Here is a 24,208-nt window from a genome sequence, read left to right as displayed (position 1 = left end):
GAAACCAGGGCACTTACTTAGCTTTTCTCTCTGTTCTCTACTTTGAAAGGTTTTTTTTTCCTTTCTTTTTTTTTGTTTTTTTTTTTTTGTTTTGTTTTTTTAAAGACAGGTTTTCTCTGTGTAACTCTGGCTGTCCTGGAACTCACTCTGTAGAACAGGCTGACCTCAAACTCAAATGTTAGGCTTCAAGGTGTGTGCCACCACCGCCTGGCCTTTTTTTTTTTTTTTTTTTTTTTAAAGATAGTGTTTCACCATGCAGCCCTGGTTGACCTGAATCTCATTATGCAGATCAGGTTAGCCTTGTATTCAGAGATCTGCACCTCTGCTCCTACCTCCGGAGTACTGGGATTAAAGGTGTGAGCTACTGTGCCTGTCCTGGAAGTGATTTTGTTGTTACTATAGTTATAAATGACACTCAAACCAGGTGGAATTTAGAGTAAAAAACATCTTTGTGATAATGTTACACTGTGTTTAATCTTCTTCCCTTCTGCCTCCTTTCCTTTACTCTTCTTGGTGTCCCCCTAGGGATTGAACCTAGAAGTCTCACAGAGCTGGCCACAGGTTCTGTTACTGAAATCCTTTCCTATGCCTCTGTCAGTCTTTTGACATTAGTTTATAAATCCCGCCTGCCAAACAGCCATCCTGAAGCTCCTGTTCCTTTAGCATAGAATGTAAAGCACATTGATTGGGGCAAAAGATATTTTAACCATATATTTGGTTTTAGAAATGAATTTATTTTTTACATTATGGAGAATAGTAATTTTCTTCATAGATTTATTTTCTCCAACAGATGAGATGTGCCTGAAATAGTTAATACTGTTAATTATTATCTATTAGGTTAAATATGATTTGTTATTTTATTTATTTGTTTATTTGTTTTCTAAGACAGGAGTATTTTGGAACCCAGGCTATCCTGGAAGTCCCTATTTATGGGAGAATGGCCCTGAACTCCTGATTCTTATGCCTCTGCCTCCCACATAACCACCACACCTGGTTACATAGTGTCTTTAAATTCTCTGTGAGTCCTAGGTAAACAGATAATGCTAATGACTATTGCTTTGCTGCCCTCTTGTAGGTGTGCTACCGAGTAGTGATGCAGCTCTGTGGACTTTGGGTTCACCCTGTGTTAGCAGTGAGAGTCTTATTCGAAATGAAAACTGCTAGAATAAAACCAAATGCTATTACTTATGGCTATTATAATAAGGTAAGTTGTAGTAATGCTAGGCAGGGCACTATATTTTATTTATTTTTTAATTTTTATTTTTCCATTCAAAAATTTACACTCCCCCCCCCCATTCCCCTCCTGCCCTCCCACTCCCCCTACTGCCTCCCCCTTCCTGCTTAAGAGAGGGCAGGGAACCCTGCCCTGTGGGAAGTCCAAGGCCCTCCCCCCTACATCCAGGCCTAGGAAGCTGTGCTTATTATTATTTGTTAAACTTAAGAAGAGGTTATTCTCCCATCGTCATCAACAGAAATTGTATAAATTGTAAATAATATGTTTTGAAATGTGTATATATTTTGGAATGTCTTCAAGCTAATTAACGTTTATAATCTCATTTACTAATTTTTGTGATGAGAACACTTAAAATCTATTCTTGCCAACTTTCAAAATGAATACGTTACTAACTATTGTTGCCATGTTGACAATAGGTCTCTTAAATTTATCCCTCCTGTCTAACCGTAGCCCAGTATCTCTTTACTGCTCCCCACCCCTGCCCCGTGTGTATCACTACTTCCCAGTTCACCTCTTTGATTCTGTGTGAAAGGCAAGATCCTGTTTTACCTAACATAATCTCCTCAGGGTTTCTCTGGGTTATTGTGAAAAGGTTTAGTTTTTTTTTTCTTTTCTCTATTTTTTTTTTTAAGCTTAGTGTTTAATTGCATATATATGCCACATTCTCTTTATCCATTCCTGGACATTAGGTTGGTTCCATTTCTTGGCTACAGTGAACAGCTGCCTATGTGAAATACTGATTTCACTTCCTGTGGATATATACTCAGTAGCTTAAGGGGTTTTTGTTGTTGTTGTTTGGTTTGGTTTGGTATTTTTCAAGACAGGTTTCTTTGTGTTGCTTTGGAGCCTGTCCTGGAACTAGCTCTTGTAGACCAGGCTGGCCTCACACTCACGGAGATCTGCCTGCCTCTGCCTCTCAAGTGCTGGAATTAAAGGCATGCACCACCACCACTTGGCCAGTTTTTAGCTTTTAAGGAACTCTCATATTGTTTTCCTTTCTAGGTTCACTAATTGATACTCCCATGGTACAACATTCTCTTTTCTCCACATAGTCCTTCTCTTAAGCTTAATTTAAAAAAAATTTAATTTATTTTAAATTTTTAATATTTATTTGTGTGGTGGTCAGAAGACAACTTTTGGTTCTTTTCTCCGACTTAGGAATCTGGGGTATCAGGCATGAGGCATGTATAGAGTATGCTTGTGCCCACTGTGGCAGGTCACTGGCCCTAAATAACTTTTTTTTTAATTTTAACTTTTCTTTTACCTTTAGGTAGTTTTGGAGAGCCCATGGCCCAGCAGTACTCGCAGTGGTATTTTCTTATGGACAAAAGTACGGAATGTTGTACATGGTTTGGCCCAATTTAGGCAGCCACTTAAAAAGACTGGGCAAAAATCACAGGTCTTTTCAATATCAGGTAACACATGTGATTGGAAAGATGTTTTTAACTATAGGTTTACAGACATGAAGTTTTAATTTTATGAAGTAGAAAGCTCAATTCTGTTTGATATTTTCATTATAACTAAAGGTAGATTTCCTTATGTTTTGGTCACAGAAATCTGCAAAGTGTTGTGTAATTATAAATTAACTTGGGCCATTCGTGTTTAGTTTCAGCAGTACCAGTACATGAATTATTGAACTACATTGTCCTTATCTTTAGCTCCCCAGAATGCTGCAGGTGGAAGTGATGGGGACACAGTGAGCCATGGCAGTGTGGATAGTTGTAACGATGCTAACAGTGGGGAGCACACAGTCTTTGTCAAAGACTTAATCAGCCTTGATTCCATTGACAATCACTCTAGCACAGGTACTAAAATCTGTATTTTACTAACCTTTCATTTACTACCGTGTAAATGTTTCTTTTTCAAAAAAAAAAAAACCAAAACTATTTCATAAAGGGAATGCTTTGAAAGTAGTATGTATTGCTGAGAGGCTCACCCTTCTTCACTTACTTCCTGCAGTTTCAAACTGACTTTGGGGTGCAGTGTACATTGTGTTAACATGGTATGCTTATATTTGTTCATCCTAAGTTTATGAAATTGTCTGAGACAGTTGACAGGGATCACAACTTAGTAAATGTGAACATTACTGACACAGTTTATAAATCCCTTTTTCATTAAGTTGAAATTTTAACTTATAATTTTGAAATTATGGGTACCTGAAAAGAGAAGACAATAAGTCATTTTGAAAAAGGATGTGTGCATTTAGAACTTCTGTTTGTAGAAGTAGAAGCAGCTTACATGTGTGTAGCCACAGGCACAACCTCCGTGTTGAAGTCAGAGTGGCTGTATTGAGAGCTGTATTGGATGCTGCACATCCTCCTGTGTGTTGTCTGGTTGCTGGTATCCCAGGCCTCCGTAAGAATCCAGTCTAGTTCCTGTGCTCCCTCTGATGATCTTGTCTCAATGACTGAAGTTTCCTTTTCTCTGCTCTTTGTTGCTCTGCTTTTTACTCTGTGCTGTTTCTTGGTGCTGCCTTTGTCCTGGGCTGTCAAGGTGTGGGGCACAGACTTTTGTGAACTGAAGCTATGGATACACGTGTGCTTTAATTCTACCCTTGAATGTTAACCACTTCAGGTAATTTCCCATTTATTAGGTTAAAGTTTGCTGACATTCAAGGGTGGGGGAAAGATACTTGATTGTATTTTTTAAGTTTATATTTTAAGGAACAGTTTTCAGTTTCTTGGCTTTTCTTTAGATAAGGGTAGCCATATATAGGCTTTCAAAAATCTCCATGTAACAATTTTTGACCAGTTTACAAACATTTATTATCTTATTTGGAAATAAAGTATGTTTTGCTGTAATGATAATTTTAAGATTTGTGTAAGTATCGTTGCATGAAATGGTATCATGGGTTTGAAAGAATCCATTTTTCAGTTGTTTGAGGCACTTACTTCTTTCCAGAAGTCTGCTTACTTTTGTGCCTGAAACTGCCTTGCTACAGTTTCAGAAGTGTATGTGCACCACTGAAGACAACATACGTCTGTACATCGCCATCTTGTTAGTAATTAATCTTTTCAGCCCTACTTGTAACTTAACAAGAAACTTTTATAGGACTTTGTGGATTTTGTTTTATTTTATGTACATGGGTGTTAGTCTGTGTGTTTTATGTGTGCACTGTGTGTGTGTCTGGTGTCTTGAGGAGGCAGAAGAGAGTCTGGAGTTACTGAGCTACTGTGTAGGTGCTGGATCTTCGGCAAGAGCAAGAAGTGCTCCCAACTGCTGATCCTCTTTCTTGCCTACCTCCCCCTGTGACTTTTGTTTTAAAGCTATCTTATTTTATCTTTTATTTTTCCTGATACTTTTATTATATTTTAATTTGTTATTTTATTGTGTATATTATTTGGACAAAATAATGTTTCTCATGATATTTTCATATGAATATATAAAGTTATTTTAAAATTAACTTTATTTATAAAGAAGGCTAAGTATGTAATTTTGATATAAACTCAGTTTATGAGGAATACTAATAAAAGGAGATACATCTTCATCTTTCCTAATTCCTCAGGTTTTTAAAATTATAAAGGCAATTTAATCTTTTACTGAAAACAGAAACAAAAACAATATCCTAGTACTTGCTCTAGCAATTATAGTAGTTAGGATGGTGCTATGAAACCTTTTCATACATTTTTAGCTTTGTTGTTTTATTTTGTATGTGTAGATGTTTTCTGCATGTTTATCTGTGCATCACATGTATGTCTGCACCCCCAGAGGCCAAAAGAGGGCATCAAATTTCCTGACACTGGCCATGTGGGTGCTGGGAATTAAAACTGGGTCTTGTGAAAGAACTACAGTGCTCTTTACTGCCAAGCTGTCTCTATCAACCGTTAGCTGAATTTCTAATGACTTAACAGTAGATACTAAATGGCCAGTGGCCATGTGTCCTAGGGTTTCTAGTGGAGCCATATAACACTTGGAGTCTTCAGCAGCCTGTTGATTGCACTCATTTCTTTAAGCATTATCTTGTGGAATCTTTCCACTTTGTTCCCACACAGAGGCACTTAGCTTCTCAGGGACTCCTGGTTTTACTCTTTCCTAGTCTGTTCAATTCATGACACCATATTTCAACAACAGACTTTCTAAGGAAGCCAACCAAAAAAAAATATTATTTGTTTGTTTGGTCTGGGGTTGGGTGGGAATTAGTAGATATAGGCAGTGTGCCATCGCACTAGTGTGGGGGTCAGAGGACAACTTGTGTGTGTTGATTCTCTCCTTCCACCATGTGAGTCCCATGGTTGTCAGGCTTGGGGAATGACCATTACCTGCTGAACTCTTTTGTCAGCTCTGGAGTTAGTGATTCTCAATAGCAATGATTAAAGACTCCAGTACCCAGTTCCTTCTCCTTAGTCACCTTTTACCTGACACAGTTCTGACAGTCTCATGTAGCACTGGCTAGTCTGGAACTCATAGAGATCTACCTGTCTCTGCCCCCTAGCGCTGGGATTAAAGGTGTGCACCACCATACTAGGATGATCAGTATTTATTGGTTGTGACTTGTTAACCTTGTTGGAAGATCCACTTTGTTTTGTAGAATATTCTATAGTTGGTGTTTTATATTTCCTTTTGGTTAGCTTAGGTTCTCAGTATCCATTCGTGTGCTGCATATGTGAGGTATCCTTCCCAGATAGTTTTGTCCCTATCTGCCCTTCATAAGTAGTGTTAATTTTGGTTCCTTGATACCCGTGTGGTCTGGTTTCTCTGTGTGTAAATATCTTACCTCATTTAGATCATAAGGGGACTGGGGAAACTTATGAGACCATGTAGTAATATCCCATTTTTAAATCATACTTTTTAAAATTAGCATCCATTGATGATGTTCCCTGAACCAGTCTTTACTACGATAGTTACAATGTGATGATTTTACTCCTGTGTTTAGAAGATGGTATTCTGATATTTTCAGGGTGGTCTGTTCTCTTTTTTTCTTATCATCAGCATGGGTTTATTGATTGCTGTATTTCCCATTCTCAGATCACCTCAGGGTTAGCCCAGTGGGTGCTCCTTTAGGTTTGGTTATTATGCCTATTAGGTATGTGTTATAATTCTTTCTGGGGCAACAAACCTCCTGTCTCATTTTTGTGCCTCCCTTGCTCAGCTCAGGAATTATTCTTCTCTCCCCTGCCCCAGCAACCCCCAAGTTGTGTTTAATGGAGACTAGATTTTAGAAGTTCAAGTCCAGGTCTCAGTGTGCTCACTGCTGCACCAGGTGTTGTGGCACTGCTTTTAGACGTTCCAGCCCAGGACTGCAAACATCATATGCAGATGTTGTACAAATGTCTCTGATTGCAAATCAATGCCACAGGATTTTTTTTTAAACCTTCGGTTATTTCTTTTCTTTCTTTTTTAATTGGGGGGGGGCAGGCTAAATTTGAAGTTAGGTACAGATGACACCTGTGGGCCAGATGGCAGCAGAAGGATCAGGAGTTCGAGGCAAGGGTCAGCTACATATGGAATTTGAGGCTAACATGGGCTATAGAGAACACCGTCCAAAGACACAAAGTTCAATTCAGGGAATGGCAAGGTGGTACACTGGGTAAAGAGATACTTGCTGCTAAATCTTATGACCTGAATTCAATCTTTGGGACCATATGGTAGAAAGAATCAACTTCCCAATTGTTGTCCTGATCCCCACATATGCACCAACCCCAATGCATGTTAAAAGAAATGTAATTTTAAAACCTTCAGTTCAAATGTTATGTAGATTACTCTTCTTTTGACCCATATAGTAGGTTTATGTTATTTCAGGTATAGTATTAGTTGGCTGTATGAGTTTTTATTTGCATCAGTTTTAGAGCCCCCTCAATTTTGTGGATTTAACTTTTTGAATATATAGAAATGTATTAAAAATAAAATCAGCACAGAAAGCCATACTTTAGGAAGTTTTCTCTTTTTTTAAAAAAAATTTGTTTTTCTCTACCCTTTGTAGGTAAACTTTTATTGTTTTCTTAAGGTAAACATTTTATTGCCCTTCCTACATTTCTTTTGCAAAAGTAGAAGGTATATGTTTCAGTCCTTTTTTTGTTTTATTTTACCAAAAAGTAAATAAATAAAGAAGACAATATGCTATAGACCCTCTTCATAAGAGAGTCAAACTGCTTGTCCAAATTGCTTTTAACTTTTAGGTGAGGAAGAGAAGGTCTGGTACTTTCAACTGTAGAACTGTCTTGAGTCTGTTCTGCTCTTTTCAGCATTGCTTATCATTATTTTTGAAATGTGTCTGTGAGAGTTATTTTTATTTTATTTATTTATTTTTTCTGTTGAGTTTAATTGTATAGATCTGTGCCATTTTCTGTCTATAGCTGTCTTTTAAACATCTTTTAAACAGGCGGTCAGTCTGACCAAGGCTATGGGTCCAAGGATGAGCTAGTAAAGGAAGATGCAGAGGTTCATGCCCCCGAAGAGCATGTGCCACAAGAACTGACTGCCACAGAGCTGCATATCGAAGGCACGTGCTGATGCTTGTGAGCTTTGTGTAGAAGCACGCTCAGATTGTTTCATCATACTTGATAATTTCAGCAGTAATTTTTAGGAACTTAAGACCTACTTCCTAAAGTAGACTTTGATAATCTCTAAGGTTTAGATTTTAGCAGACTTTAGAAAGTTTGTAGATCATCCTTAATTTTGCAAAAAGTGCCATCCGTTGGGTAATATTTGATAAAACTAGGACTAAGTTTTGCCCTATTTTGATCTTGAGCTGCTGTTTCTCCTTCCTCTGTCTTCAGAGTACTGGGACAACATGCATATGCCAGTTACTGTGCCCAGCAAGCAATAAGACCAAACTTCTGAGCTGTCAAAACTGACGCTTTCTGTTCTTTTCCCTCCCAACTCTGAAACTGAGGGTTATTCCCAGTCTTAGAAGGCAAACCCTCTGCATTATCAGGCCATGGGTTCCTTTGATTTCCGCATCCCTGCTACCTCCCCACCCCAGACAGAGTTTCTCTGTGTAACAGCCCTGGCTCTCCTAGAACTCACTTTATAGACCAGGCTGACCTTGAACTCACAGAGATCCACCTGCCTCAGTCTCCCAAGTGCTGGGATTAAAGACATGTGCCACTGCACCCAGCTATTGCAGTTATTTTGTGCTCCAGAATTATAAATAAGCTACTTGACAATGGAAGAAAGAGAAGTCAAGGCCAAGCGCTTACTTGATTTACTTAGAAATGTTCAAGTCCCTATTACTGAATAAACAGTCAGTCAGTATTCTTAGTATTTATGGCATAAGATAAGCCAGATAGAGTCAATCAGTGAAGAATAGTGATGTACTCATCCTACTTGAAGAGAGACTACATCCATATATAAAAATCTCTGGTTTCTGATAATTATTGTCAGAGTAGGAATGATAACATTGTAATTTTTTTTTCCAGAGGTGTGTGATGTGTCTGACATTGTCTCAAAACATTCACAACCTAGTCCAGAACCTCAGAGTCCTACTGACCCTCCTGCATGGGGCAGCAGTATTGTGAAAGTTCCATCTGGGTTATTTGACACCAACATCAGGACAAGTAGTAATGGTAAGTAGAAAGTGACCTCCACCACTTGGGAGACAGATCTCACCTTGTAGTCAAGGTGAGTTTCTCCACCATGCTCAGCTACAGTGTCTTTAATGATACTAATTTTGCTTGCTTATTATAATGGACACACTAGGAAGCCATTAATGAGCCCGAATTCTGTAAGTGAGCTAAAATTAAAGTTAAAATCTGTGAGTCAAAGGAACAATTGAGAGCCTTGCATGGTGGCACACATGCACAAAAGTAATATGGAGTGATAATTTAAAGCAGATATGAGAAAATATGTAAGTTATATGAAAATATTATATAGGGGAATTGAGCCTTGGTGTATTTTAGTTGTCTCCTGTGTTAACTTTGAAGGATAGGTGTGAAGTATGTTTGTTAACTCAGTGTGCTTTCCTTGCTGTAGTGCTTGGTCTTTGTGGTCATTCTTTTTCATTATAAATAATGGGAGTGCTATAAGGTCTCCTGTGCTTGTCAAGAACAGAGGCAGTGATGTGAACAGACCCCAGCACTGGGGAGGCAGAGGCAGGCAGAGCTCTTAATTTGAGGCCAGTTTGATCTACATAGTGAGTTCCAACATAGCTAGAACTACACAGAGAGACCCTGTCTCGAATGAATGAATGAATGATTGAATGAATGAATGAATGAATGAATGAATGAATGAATGGGATTGAGGCAGAGTCTTTGTATAAGTAAATAAACAAACAGGTAAATAAGTAAATGAGATTGAGGCAGAGGCAGAGTCTTGGTACAGAGCCCAGGCTGGCGTTGAACTGGCAGTGATCCTTTAGCTTTCATTCTTTGCCACAGTAATTTACAAGCATGGACCAACTACCATGCCTGACTTGATATGCTGTATCTTGTTCTTATAAGAAAGATTTATACCATAAAGAAAGGAAGAGGTGGTAATGGGACTTTTGATACTGTATCAGTTTCATTTTAAAATTGAAAATAAACTGTGCTAATAAGCTGTGGAACTGCAGTGAGAGCATGAAAACATTTTCATTCTTACGCATTACATCCAACTGTAGTTTCCTTCCCTCCGCTCCTCACTCTCCCTTCCTTTGCATCTCCCCACTCCTCCAATCCACTCCTCATCAGTTTTCCTTAAAGAAAAAAAAGTGGGCCTTCCAGGGATATCAACCAAACATGGCGTAACAGGTTATGATAAGACTAGAGAGCCTGAATAATTGTGAAGACCTGTTTCTCATGTGTTGAGAAAGGTATCAAAGCAGGTATAATTTTAGTATAGTAGGTTACTTTAATTCCTCTAAAACCTTTTGAAAACTTTTCTCAGTGCTTGTGGCTAACTAACATGTTATTTTTTTTTAAATTTTTTAAAGAACAATTTAGTATAAATTATTTTTAAAAAAGAAACAGTTCACAATTGATAGTTAATAAAGCCAGCTTGAAAGAGTAAAACTTAAGCAAAACACTCAAAGACACAAAATGAACCTAATAATTTTTTTCCTTTTTGGGGGGCGGGGAGGTTATTTGAGACAGGGTTTCTCTGTGGCTTTGGAGCCTGTCCTGGAACTAGCTCTTGTAGACCAGGCTGGCCTCGAATTCACAGAGATCCACCTGCCTCTGCCTCCCGAGTGCTGGGAGTAAAGTGTGCATCACCACTGCCTGGCACAAAAAATAAATAAACAAACAAACAAACAAATAAATAAAGACCATTTGCTTTCATAAAACAATCGTTGGTTTTTCAGACTTCTGGCATGTTTTTGTTTATCTGCTCTAATGACTCAGTCTCTTTTGTTTGCCATTGTTTTCAGCACCTCATATAGTTAATAACTAGTAGGCATTCACATATTTTTTGAAGAATAAAATATAAAATTCACTCAAGATTTCACCAGCCTTCTTAGGATTTTTTAATTTGTAACTTTAAAGCAGTTCTTTTTACTTTGATCTAAATGCTTTGGCTGTAACAAATATGTGATTTCTCCATAATTACAAACTTGTTTTGTATAGAGTAAATTCCCCTAGTCCTCTGTGTGTGTGTGTGTGTGTGTGCGTGAGCATGTGTGTGTTATTAAGCCCAATCCTTTTTTTATACTAAGTAAATGTTCTACCACTCAGCTATATCCCAAGCTTCCTGGCAAGTATTTGCTGACTTGGGTATATGAAAGTTAAATTAGAAGAGATTATTTCTTTTGGAGTCTGCTACTTAACTCAGAATATTTTTCCTAAATTGACTCTTTAAGAAGCAGAGGTGTATGTTTGTTGATAAGGGTGAGCAATGCAGGTATATCCAGCGTAGACTGCATGCTTTCACAGATATGTCTGTACATAGAGGAGGGTTACCTGTGAGAGTCAGGCTTGGATAGGTTTGGGGTGTACTTTTCTTGCACACCTTTTATAGCTTCTCGATGAAACCAGGCATCCTAACTGCTAGACCCCATGGGAGATGCCTGCTTTACACCTTCCAGATTCTCTGTAGCTTTACTCTGGGCATAATCAGAACAATAATCATTCTGTTTGTTACTTTAAAAAATACTGATATTTCACTTTATTATATTACTGCCCCCTTTAGGTAATACATCAAATGCGCTATTTTCTGCTCAAGCTCCAGTTGAAGATGCCGTCTTTGGTGAGGTTACTAATTTTAAGAAGAACGGTGATAGAGGAGAAAAAAGACAGAAGCATTTCCCAGAGAGGAGCTGTAGCTTTAGTTCTGAAAGTCGGGCAGGGATGCTGCTTAAGAAGAGCAGTTTGGATCTGAATTCAAGTGAAATGGCTATCATGATGGGAGCAGATGCCAAGATCCTCACAGCAGCACTGACATGTCCTAAGACTTCTCCACTTCATGTCTCAAGAACTCATAGCTTTGACAATGTTAATTGTCATCCAGCTGATACTAGAACTCGCATGTCGGAGGGCACTTGGGATTTTGAGCACAAAGCATCTCCTGTGCTAGAGATGTTGGAGGAAAGCCAAGAACTCCTGGAATCTGTGGTTGATGATACTGCTGCAGAGACCACAGCAAAGGTTACATGTGACAGTCTGCAGAATGAGAGTAATAGCAGCCAGTCCAGAGACAGGAAAGCAGGATCCAAAGATACAGTGAATAAGAGAAGTAGTTCATATGGTGTTGGAAAAACCATTGAGAGGAAAGGTGTTGAAACTGGACTAGATCCTTTGTCTCTTTTAGCTACGGAATGTGTAGAAAAAACTTCTGATTCTGAAGAGAAGTTTTCTCCAGTAATTTCACGTAATCTGGCTGATGAAATTGAAAGTTACATGAACCTAAAAAGTCCTCTGGGTAGTAAATCTTCTAGTATGGAATTGCATGGAGAGGGAAATCAAGAGCCTGGCTCCCCTGCTTCGTTTGCTCACCGTTTAGAAAGGAGATCGAGTCTACCTTTAGACCGCAGTCCACCAGCCCAAGACAGTCCAGACTTTGAGAAAAGCTCCCCCGCAGTGTCCAGGTCTAAGACATTGACTGGGCGTTTCAAGCCACAAACTCCTTACCGTACTTACAAAGACCGGTCTACTTCTTTATCAGCATTAATGCGTTCTTCACCAAATAGCTCTCTGGGTTCTGTAGTAAATTCTTTATCAGGTCTAAAGTTGGACAATATACTTTCAGGGCCCAAGATAGATGTCCTAAAATCTAGTATGAAACAAGCAGCAACAGTAGCCAGTAAGATGTGGGTGGCTGTTGCAAATGCCTACAGCTACTCAGACGATGAGGTAAGAATCTACTACTGCACAGTCTGATGTAGGAATGCTTGTAGTGCTTTTACTTAATGTACAAATTTGTGTTTGTATAATATAGAGATTTCTGCTAATAGTATTTTTATATCTTAAAACTTTATACATGTTCTGTTTTATAAGTGACTTAACACAATTAATGATGTAAAAATACAATATCAGAGTTGCCAGACATGTTGGCACTTACCTATAATCTCAGCACTTGGGAGATAGAGGCATGAAGATCAGGAGCTCAGGGTCATCTTTGGATATGTGGTTATGTGAGACCAGTCTGGACTCCGTGAGATCCTGTCTTAAAAAGGTTGGAGAGATGGCTCAATGATGAAGAGTACTGGCTGCTCTTCCAGAGAACCTGGATTCAATTCCTGGTACCACATGGTAGCTCACAGCTGTCTATAACTTCAGTTCCAGAGGATCTCATACCATCTTCTGATCTCCACATTTATTGTACACAAGTAGTACAGACATAGATGGAAGCAAAATACCCATGCACATAAAATTTTTAAAAATTTAAAAACTATATATATTTAATAACTAGCAAAAATAGCATTAGAATCACTTTATAACTCCATAAGGAAGTCTAAATTAAAACTTTTGAAAGCACTAATAGTGTTTGAAATTATAATAGCATCATTGTTATATTTGCATAACATTTTACTTTGTTTCTCTTTGGGTTTTGGAGATGGGAGCATCACTGTGCAGGCCAGGCAGACTCCAGACTTGTTCTCCTCCTGCCTCAGCCTCTCTAGTGTTACTTTTGCTTGTATTTACCACCCAGCTTTCAGTGGGCACTTCCATTTTTACATGGCTTTTACCTGTATTACCCCCTTAATATACATGAAATCACCCTGTAGCTTATTCCATAGATTTTGTACAGCATGATTGTCCTTAAAACATTGTTGTGAATAAACTTAATCATTGGATTTTCTTTTTGTGAAAATGAAACAGAAAAAACTAATTATAGAAAAAAAAGCTGTAGTTTCTCCTTCATGTGCACGGAATTGTATAATACTTGAGTACTTTAAGATAATTCCAGATTGCTAAAGCTCTAGGCAGTAACAAAGTAAAGAAGTGAGGAAAGGAACTGGACAAAGAAGGCTGTTTGAGGGAAAGCGTCTAAGAAAAGTGCTAACTGAATAAAAACTACAGGATTAGGACAACAAACTCCTTTTTGTCTGTGTGGTACCAGAGCCTCTGTACATGCAAGCTTAGCATTAAAGCATCTAGAATAATTCCTAGCCTTTGTTTTTGGAGAACTTCACAAGATCAGTCCACACAACACAGAATAACTTTAAAAGGGTGTTAACCTGGCTGACTTGGAAAAGTACCAGCCTAGAACATAGAACTAGCCCTTGGTTTATCCTTTGGGGTGTGTTTTTTTTTGGGGGGGGGTGTTAGCTGAGCATGAGAAAGAACAGAATGGACCACTTTATTTCTGAAATGTTCTCGGAAATCATTTAGAAAAGATTTTTACATGGTCATTTAGACTCGGACTCTGTTAGTGTAGATTCTAGTAGAGTCACAGCGCTAGGAGATTCACTCATTAGGTTATAGTACACAAGTAAATAAGTAGTTCACCTAGGGTATGTCACTTTGTGAGGGGACAGTTTTTGGAAACCCCATCTGGGGTAGGTCGTTTTTTTAATATTAAACTATGTAAGTTTTAAAAGTCAGTGAGATAACTTTAAAGTTTTGAAAAAAAAAATCATAGAGGTTATTTGCTTTAAGATGTGAAGTTTGATTCTAAAAGGAGTAAAGTGAGTATATTTCCATTGCAGAAGATATTTATGTATGTGGGGTTTTATTCTTTTTAAAGGAAGAAACTAATAAAGATTATAGTTTCCCAGCCGGCCTAGAAGATCATATACTGGGGGAGAATGTATTGCCTAATACAAGTATCTCAGGGCTGGTTCCCAGTGAACTTACCCAGAGCAACACAAGCCTCGGCAGTAGTAGCAGCAGTGGAGATGTTGGGAAGCTACAGTGTCCAACAGGTATGGGGAAAAGTTGTCCTTCGTGTCTGGTTTTTTGCTTGCTTTTGCTTATTTGTGGTGCTGAAGATTGAGTCAGGGCCTCTGCATACTGGGCAGCAGTTCTACCACTCAGCTACACTCGAATTCAGTTTTGATTTAAATGCCTATAACCCTTCATCCCCACATATCCATTCTACTCTGATCTATGTATCTAAGTTACCATGTATTGTCTACCGCATCAGTCAGGGAATATCTCCCTCTCTTTCCCTCTCCTCCGCCATTAGGTAAAGCTTTTATGACTGAATTTATGGAATGGGGTCTTGGAAATATGTATTTCTTTAACTTGTTCTCTGGGTAAATCAGTGATTGAAGGATTTTAAGGAATACAGTTGCAATTTCAAGAGAGGGAAAATTTTTACCTTTTTAATTAAAAACAACTGTTCTCCTTTTTTCTGATTCTTTGAGACAGAACCTCATCACATAGCGCAGGCTTGCACCCGTAATTCCCCTCTCCAAGTACTGGCTTTATAGGTATACACCTTTAATCATCTAAGTTGTCATTTGGAAAAGTTGAGAGAATTTTACAATAAGCAATTATATATCTTCTACCTAGATGTAATTAACTTTTATTAATTTTATCAATGTTTATATTTACACATACATTTATATAGTGAACCGTCTGTAAATACCAGATTTCATGGTACTTTCCTCAATACTTCAGTATATATTTCCAAAACATCGAGAACATTCTTCTACATTATGTGTTCTATTTAGGTGAAATTCCATATTCAAGAAACATTAAAGGGCAGGACTTTGAAAAATCAGACCATGGTTCCTCGCAGAATACCAGTATGTCCAGCATCTATCAAAACTGTGCGATGGAGGTAAAGGTTCTGTGCTCACTGTACCTGTGGTAAAGCGACTAGACATATCTTTTATCTCATGCGAGCACTTGACAGGACTCAGTAGGATCCATGTGGATACTATATTCATGAGTGCTTGAGACCTTGAGACCTTTGAGGCAATGAACTGGTAGTTTTGTCCTTAATATATAAAAGCTGTTAACTCCGGTTGAAACCAATAGAATAAAAATATCATTTTATTTCAGTAGAGTGGACCATTCAGGCTCATTTCCACCATAGAGACTCTCAGTGTTCTATTTTCCCTTTAGGTTTTGATGTCAAGTTGCTCACAGTGTAGAGCTTGTGGCGCTCTGGTTTATGATGAAGAAATAATGGCTGGATGGACTGCAGATGATTCAAATTTGAATACAACCTGTCCATTCTGTAAAAGCAACTTTTTGCCTCTTCTCAATGTAGAATTTAAAGACCTAAGAGGCTCTGCCAGGTTAGTATTGTGTGAGCTCCCTCGGGAGGTAAGTGCCCTGAAGCCATGGCTCTTTGGGCAAGGGTAAAGCATTCACAGCTGGGCCCAAGCACATCTTGTTTCTCTGGGCTGCTTTTCTGTTTTATTTAACATATGGTTACCAGGAGTAGATTCTTGAAATTAGACTCTGCTTATAGATGATTCAATACTAATTTTTGGGCTGGGGAGATGTGACTTGGATTTGAAAGTGCTTCCTGAGCAAACATGATTCCTAGCACCCAGGGAAAAGCTGAGCACCCATCTGAAATCCCAGCACTGGGGAGGTAGGGACAGGTAGGGCCCAGAAACTCACTGGCCAGTGAACCTCACCAAATCATTGAGCTCCAGGTTCAGTGAGAGACACTGTGGGAAAAAAAAGGGAGAGAGGGAGGGAGGGAGGGAGGGAGGGAGGGAGGGAGGGAGGGAGGGAGGGAGGGAGGGAGGGAGGGAGGGGAGAATACACCGAAGCCAGGTATGGTGAGTGATTTAAGTGGACATGGAACATTGATCTCTGGCTTCCAAATCCTACATCTACTACACTCTTATATACACATGTCCACATAGCTACACAAACTTATGCCTTGGTGACCTAATTAAATCTTTAACACATCTTGTTGCCTCTGTCTGGTACAGTGAGATGAACAAATTCTAGGTAATAGAAATACCACTAATTAAGAGGCTGGGGTATGGCTCAGTGGTGGATCGCTTGGTCTAGCATGCATGAGGCCCTACCTAGTCTTGTAAACTTAAGAAATGGACTAATCAGTTTGTAATCATTTGAAAGTTTGGCAAGTAATTAAGAAGTATGCGGACCTAATCAATGGCCTTAATATTTTATTTGCTTTGGTGTTGTTTATTTTGTTTTGATTGTTGTGAATCTGAGCGCAGGCATTCATGCACATGATATAAGCGTGTGCTCTGAGCTGCATTCTTAGCTCCCTTAGAGTCTGTTTTGTTGTTGTTGTTGATGATGATGATGGTGGTGGTGTTTGTTTAATCCCGAGTTTAGAAGTATTTCCTCTCTACTTTTCCTATTATCTTCAGGCATGATACTGGATCATACTCCTGGCATAATATCCTCATTGGCCTGGAAAAGGCCCTCTTTTCTTTATTTTTTATTTATTAATTGTATTTTTAGTATTATATGTATATGAGTACATGTATATGTGCCATGGTGCACATACTGAGATCGAAGTCACAGGACATCTTCTAGGAAGGAGTTTGTTGTTACCGTCTACCTTGTTGAGGCAATGTTTCTGTTGCTTAATTGAGTACTCCAGGCTAGCTGGCTTCTGGGCGATTCCTCCTCCCTTCACCTCCCATTCTGCCTTAGGAGTAGGTTACACATATCTCTTTATGTGGGTTCCTGGAATCAGACTCAGATTGTTTAGACCTGTACAGCTAGCATTTTTTCCCACTGAGGCATCTCGCTGGCCCAGGATCATTTTACTCAGTCTGTTAGTCTGTGTCTTTTAATTGGTGACTTATGGCCATTTGCACTCAAGGTTATATTTGAGAAAGGCTTGTTGCTCTTTATGGTTATGTTTGTTGTTCTGATTGGCTGGTCACTTGGTAATTCTTCCACTTCTGTTAGTGTTGGGTGTTCACTGGTTTGCTTTGCTGGACATGATTGATTCCTTTCCTGTTCTCTTCTGTTGCATTCATGGAGTGTGTTCTGTCCCGTATTCTTGTGTGTGAAACTGTCTTCCTTCACTACCTTAAGAATTGTCTGCAGTGCTGGCTTAATTGTCATGAATTGCCTTGACTTGTGTTTGTCTTGTGATTCTCTCTTTTAATTAATTAATTTTTATGTATATGAATGTTTTGGTTGTATATATGTCTGTGCATACATGTGTGCCTGGTACCCTCCAATGCTGGAAGAGGGCATTGGATCCTCTGGAACTGGAGTTATGGTTGTCAAGCCACCATGTGGATGCTGGGAATCAAACCTGGGTCTTCTGGAAGAGCATCCAGTGCTCTTAACTACTGAGCCAGCTCCATCTTGAAATGTTCTTACTTCTCCATGTTGTTGTTGGCTTTATTGTTTGTTTGGTTGGTTTAGCGCAGGGAAAAAAACTCTTGGTTTACAAGTATTTACTTCCAAGGTTTGGAATATATTTTTCCTTGTTTTCCTGACTTTTAGGGGTGCTGGTGACAAATTCGTTATTCTGATGTTTCTGCCTGTAGCTATTAACTAATGATTTTCCTTTACAGCTTTTAGTGTTGTTACTTTGCTTTGTGTTTGTGTGTTTTTTTAAGTTGTGTCTGTGTACGCATGTGTACTCAAGGCAAAAGGGGGTGTTGGATCCCGTGGTGCTGGCATGAGAGTGAATATAGATAGCATCCCTTGCCAGGGACTTCAGATGTTGGCAGGATGAAGGTGCAAATTGTCAACGAGTGAAGTAAACCCCCAAAACTAAAGTGATGAAGTTGCGTCTTGGCTTCATCTCAGTAGGACTGTTGTAGGTAGCTTTATCAGCATCCTCTCCTTCAACGTTCTTGTTGTCCGAACCCTGACCATCTATCTTCCCACACATACTAAAAGGGACACCTTCTGAGACCCTGATCAGTGAAAACTTGGATTTAGACAGGTTGAGAGTAGTTGCTTCACCGACTTTCTTGGAAATTTCTTGATGTCTGCTGTTGTATTATGCCTACTGGCCAGCTTCTACACTAAGTACGATGCTGCTTATTCCTCAATACTACTTGCTACTCAAGTGCTGTTGTCCAAGCCTGCCTAGTTCGATAGGGCTTGTCTCTTTGGAATCAAATACTAAGGAATGGACTTAGAAGGGTTCTGCAAGCATTGAAATCCACTTGTGCAAAGAACTATCATGTTTATATTTTCTCCACACTGTCTTTTGTATCTAGAAAGCCTGAGCGACTAATGTTTTTGAAACCCCAAGTGTAGGTGTCTCTGTGACCACCAGGGCCAGCAGAGTTCTAAGTAGCCAATGTTGAGTCAGACTTTGGGACTCTAACCCAAAGTAGGTTTTTTTTTTAGGTATATATAAGCAAAACATAATTTGTTGAAATTTTTCCTGGTGATAAATAACTCAGTCCTGTGAATACAATAAAGCTTAAGACATGAGTATATTCAAACTCTGTGTAAAGTACATGTGACATATTCGATAAAGATGGGTTCTATAGATTGACAAACTTACTCTAAGGGTCTGAATCTGGTATGGCCTGGCAAATAGCACAGAGGTCACCAGACTGTTAACTACATCTACTCCCAGCCTTCTGGATGGAAACAGGTTATATTTCTCTCTGAAGGGACAAAACCTGTGTGTTTAACGTTTCTAGTACCTAGTGTTTATTTGTGAGCACAGTGCCCTTCATGTTTCACTTCTGATGACCTAGCTGTGATCTCCAAGATCACACATCACATTCATAAACACATTAATAATAAGGAAAATTAAAATATTTTTAATCGAATAACAAGGTGAAGATGTTAATGTACTTCTTAATTTAAATGTGAATATCATTCTTAATTTAAATGTGAATATCATTAACTACAATTCAGCATTACATACAATAAACTGGGCAAATTTAAAATTAGTGGAAATCAAATCCTTACCTAGAGTAAAAGCGTATTACTTCAGGTAATAATATTCTTTGCATGGCACTACCATCACCGAGTCCCTAACCAGAAAAAGAAGGAAAGAGAAGATGAAAATAAGGACAGATATGGAGGTCTATAAAAGGGGTATTGTGAGCAGTTAAAGATGAACATAGATTAGCTCCTGGTATTAGAAGTGTGTAGATATAGATATATATATATATATATATATCTATATCTATTCTATATATATTATGTATACAGAGATCTGTATATATAATATACATGTATGCAGATCTTATTATAGATGGTTATGAGCCACCATGTTGTTCCTGGGATTTGAACCCAAGACCTCTGGAAGAGCAGCCAGTGCTCTTAACCTCTGAGCCGTCTCTCCAGTCCCCTGGTTTGGGAGTTTTTAAAGTCAGATCCAGTTAGCACAAGTTGAACTTACTCAGGGTCTCCCTGGCTCAGCCTCCACTTTCTCAGATTAAATGCTTGTGCTAGCATGCCTCTACTAAATTTTTATTTAAACAGATTTTTTTAGACTTGCTTATTTTATATGTATTTAACTTAGGAAATATTTTGTTTTATTTTTTCATTGTTTGCTTTCATGTGTTGGAAGCCAGCACAGTATTTCTCTCCTTTGAAGATCTTAGGTTGGAAAAGTGGGAGGAGTGGAGAGTGTGTGTCTGAGTAGGGAACAGATCCCTGTGGATTTCCAGCTAATGGCTATTTTATTATAAAGCAGTAATTCTAAGTACAGTCATTTGAGGACTTAGGGATTGGAAAAAAAAGAATTGATCACACACACATTTATTCTAATATTTGGCAGGCGGAAGCTGGAAGATGCCTGTGATTTGGAGTTGAAGGCCAGTCTGGTCTACATATTGTTCCAGACCAGCCAGGGCTACATAATAAGGCCCTGCTTTAAAAAATAAGTATTGTGGGTATGGGCGTATGTTTTATATGTGTGGAAAGAAGTGTATGCGTGGAGATCGCAGGCCAACATCCTCTGGAGTTGGTTCTCTCCTTCCACTTTAGGATTCAGGGATCCAACTCAGGGCCTCAGTCTTTGCATAGCAAGCCTGTTTACTCACTGAGCTAACCTAGGCTCAAGGATTTTCTTTTTTTACGGTTCAGTGAAGATCTTTCAATTGTCATTATTCAAAAACAGTTCAAAGTTCCATAAACCAACAGAAAAGTATTGAAATATTTACCACAATCAAAAATTATGTGTATAAATCATTTATGGAGATAGGGTTTTTTAAAGGCTTTTTTTTTCTTTCTTCCTTTTCTTTCTTTCTTTTCTGTTCCTTATTTAGCTTTTTCCTGAAACCAAGTACGTCTGGTGACAGTTTACAGAGTGGCAGCATTCCATCAGCAAATGAGCCCTCAGAGCACAAACCTGTGTCCAGTTCAGCAGAACCTGACTTGATCAACTTTATGGATTTCTCAAAAAACAGCCAGACCATAATAGAAGAAGCAAGCTATACAGTCGAATCAAGGTACCACAGGGTGCACAGAATTCACTGTAGGAAATTAGGTATTTCTGTAAACAGTCTATATTTAAAGACAGTCTGGCTGGGCTTGGAGGTGCACAGCTAGCTGTCTGAGGGAGGAAGATTTCAAGTTCAAGGCCAATCTGTGCTGATCAATGAGACCCTGTCCTATCCCTGCCCTTTGCCAATGTAAATCAGATCCTGTCTCTGTTCTCAGTTAGATCGTGGCCTGGTAGAAATTAAATGCCTCTCAGCAAAATTGTATTTGCATACATTGATGAGTACTTATTTGAGATTTTGTTTAATAAAGATAAAATGATGTTTGAATAAAGCAACCGAATAGGCACCTTATTTTTTTAAACTTATATCATGTCCTCTTACACTCCTCTCCAGTTAATTATCTGACCAGCATTTGAAATGCTTGGGAAATGTTTATTTGTTGTATGGGGAGAGGCATGGTAGAAATTGAAGGACAGTGCTCACATTGGGTGGCAAGTGCTCTACCTCTGAGCCACACCTCCAGCTTCCCATTTAATTCTTTTTTTAATATTTATTTATGTATATGAGTGCTCTATCTGCATGTACGCCTTTATGCCAGAAGAGGTCATAAGACACCACTATAGATGGCTGGAGTTACCTTATGGTTGCTGAGATTGAACTCAGGACCTCTGGAAGAGCAGCCAGTGCTCTTAATTGCTGAGCCATCTCTCCAGCCCCATATTTAATTCTTAACGGATACCAATTCTCAGGTGATTCAGGACATTTAAATTCACTGTAGAAAATACTGTACCTCTCTAGATTACAGTTGTTTTTCATGACTTAACTGCATTGCTTCATTTTTTTTAAGTGATGAAATAAAGAAAACCAGTGTTGATGTCCAAAGTGTGAAAATTTCATCTGTGCCTAATAGTTTATCTAAACGAAATGTATCTTTGACTCGAAGTCATAGCGTTGGAGGTCCTTTGCAAAATATTGACTTCTCCCAGCGACCATTTCATGGTATTTCAACAGTTAGTCTTCCAAATAGTCTGCAAGAAGATGTGGTATGTATCATTGTAATCATACTGTATACTCTTGTAATTAAGGAACACTCCATAATTTCATGATATCACGTGAAAAGTGATAGGTACAATTTTTTTTTTTGTGTCTCACACCTATATTTCCAGCACTCAAGAGACTGAGACAGATTAAGGTAAGCTACACAGTGAGTTCAAGGCCGGCAGAACTACATACAAGACCCTGGCTTGCTGGGGAGATAATGGCTCAGTCATCCACGTGCTGCTGCACAAGCATGAGAACTCGAGTTCAGACCTCCTGCACTCACCATTGGAAAAAGCCACATACGATGGTACATGCCCAGTAATCCAAACACCCTGTAGATGGGAGCAGGATGGTCCCTGGATCTGTGAGAGACTTTGTCTCACAAATAAGGTAGAGAGTGATCGAGGAAAATACCCAGTGTCAAACTTTGGTCTCCATATGCACACATACACACATAGGAACATAAACATTTGCCAGGTATGATGCTGCATACTTGTATTCAGGAGATGGCAGGTTCAAGGTCAGCCTGTCCCAAAAAGTCCATAAAGAAACCAAAAACTTTTAAAACTTAAAATTACTTGCGTATGTGTGTGCACTTTGACTTTTTGAGACATAGTCTTGTTTTGTAGCTCCAACTACCCTAGTCACTGTGTAGATGAGGTGGCCTTCAAACTTGTGGGTATCCTCATGCTAATGTCTCCCAAATGCTGGGATTACAGGCATGTGCTGCCATACCTAGCTTCAACTATTTTTTAAATATGGAAATTTTAAAAAAATGTACAAGGTCTCAACAGTGTGGTAGTGTGACTACTACCACACCCAGCTCCACTCAGTAAGTCCCGTTTCCAGCTGACAATCATTCTTCCATGCATCTTTGTTGTAACGAGGAGCTAGGAGCAGCAGGCTGCATCCCCACCACCCAGCTAGGTTATGCCCGAAATAATCACACGGAGATCTGTATTAATTAAATTGCTGCCTGGCCCATTAGTTCTAACCTCTTATTGGCTAACTGTCACATATTAGTTTAATCCATCTCCATTAATGTGTCTTGCCACTTGACTGTGGCTTACCGGCATGAGTCTAACCAGCGTCTGTCTCAGAGAGGAGAGCCATGGCATCTGCTACCCTGCCTTCTTCCTCCCAGAATTCTGTTCTGTATTCTCTGCCCATCTAAGGGCTGCCCTATCAAAGGCCAAGGCAGTTTTCTTTATTCAACCAATGAAAGCAACACATAGGAAGAAGACCCTCCTACACCATGTCTTCATTCACTTTTCTATGCCTAGATTATTTTGAAGGCAGTTTCAAACAACATTATTCTATGTGTGATTATTTCAGCAAATATCTGTAAATGATTTTAACAGACATAATCACAATGTTATTATCATACCCCAAACCAGGTAATCATCAATTATCAATCAGTCTTTGTTCTGACTTTCCGTTGTTATAGTAGAGTCAAATGTATGTGGGGGATAGAGTGTGATTTTAGGCATCAGGGTGAAGTAAAGTTTATGCCTTTCAGTTGGTTGGTAAACCTTAGTCTTTAAATTGTAGTCTCCTTTTTTCTTCTCATAATTTGTTTGTTGATAAAACTAGATCCATTGGGGACTGAAGAGATGGCTCAGGCTGTTCTTTCAGAGGACCTGGGTTCAATTAATAGCACCCACATGGCAGCTCAGAACTGCCTGTAACTCCACCTCGAGGGGATCCAAAACCCTCACACAGACAAACATGCCTGCAGGCAAAACACCAATGCACGTAAAATAAAAATAAATAAATCATTTTTTTAAAACAGCTAAAAAGCCAGATGGCAGTGACGCAGGCCTTTAATCCCAGCACTCAAAAGGCGGATCTCTGAGAGTTCAAGGCCAGCCTGGTCTATAAGAGCTAGATCCAGGACAGACTCCAAAGCTACAGAGAAATGCTGTCTTGAAAAAAACAAAACAAGGGGCTGGAGAGATGGCTCAGCAGTTAAGAGCATTGCCTGCTTTTCCAAAGGTCCTGAGTTCCAATTTTCAGCAACCACATGGTGGCTCACAACCATCTGTAATGAGGTCTGGTGCCCTCTTCTGGCCTTCAGGCATACACAGAGACAGACTGTTGTATACAGAATAAATAAGTATTTTAATAAAAAAGAAGAAAACGAAACAAAACCCAAACTGTAGCCTTTGTCTTAGCTACTAGGGGTTCCCACAGTCTGGAGCTTTACAGTCTAGAAGCTTGGTTAGCTGTAGGGTGTGTTTTGTTTGGTTTTAATTTTTTTCTTAAATTAACTTTATTTTAAAAACTTGGAAATAAAAAATATCAGACAC

General features: G+C 38.9%; 1 protein-coding gene across 3 annotated transcripts in view; it reads left to right on the top strand.

The window, feature by feature from the left end:
- Dennd4c (DENN domain containing 4C) overlaps positions 1–24,208 on the top strand; it is a 97,823-nt gene that overhangs the window by 66,248 nt on the left and 7,367 nt on the right. For 2 of the 3 annotated variants that reach the window (XM_038335561.2, XM_038335560.2), the window contains exons 18-28: positions 1,076–1,204; positions 2,505–2,649; positions 2,893–3,039; positions 7,554–7,673; positions 8,593–8,739; positions 11,276–12,435; positions 14,273–14,450; positions 15,204–15,313; positions 15,601–15,776; positions 20,682–20,864; positions 21,706–21,901. In XM_038335561.2, the coding sequence (XP_038191489.1) occupies positions 1,076–1,204; positions 2,505–2,649; positions 2,893–3,039; positions 7,554–7,673; positions 8,593–8,739; positions 11,276–12,435; positions 14,273–14,450; positions 15,204–15,313; positions 15,601–15,776; positions 20,682–20,864; positions 21,706–21,901 (2,691 nt within the window). The remainder of the gene's footprint in view (positions 1–1,075; positions 1,205–2,504; positions 2,650–2,892; positions 3,040–7,553; positions 7,674–8,592; positions 8,740–11,275; positions 12,436–14,272; positions 14,451–15,203; positions 15,314–15,600; positions 15,777–20,681; positions 20,865–21,705; positions 21,902–24,208) is intronic. The other variant, XM_038335562.2, reaches the window with a different exon arrangement.

This window comes from Arvicola amphibius, chromosome 6 (genome assembly GCF_903992535.2).
Source record: "Arvicola amphibius chromosome 6, mArvAmp1.2, whole genome shotgun sequence".
Classification (NCBI taxonomy): Eukaryota; Metazoa; Chordata; class Mammalia; order Rodentia; family Cricetidae; genus Arvicola; species Arvicola amphibius.
The sequence above is the reverse complement of the archived record's forward strand: the minus strand, read 5'-3'. Positions and strand labels throughout refer to the sequence as shown.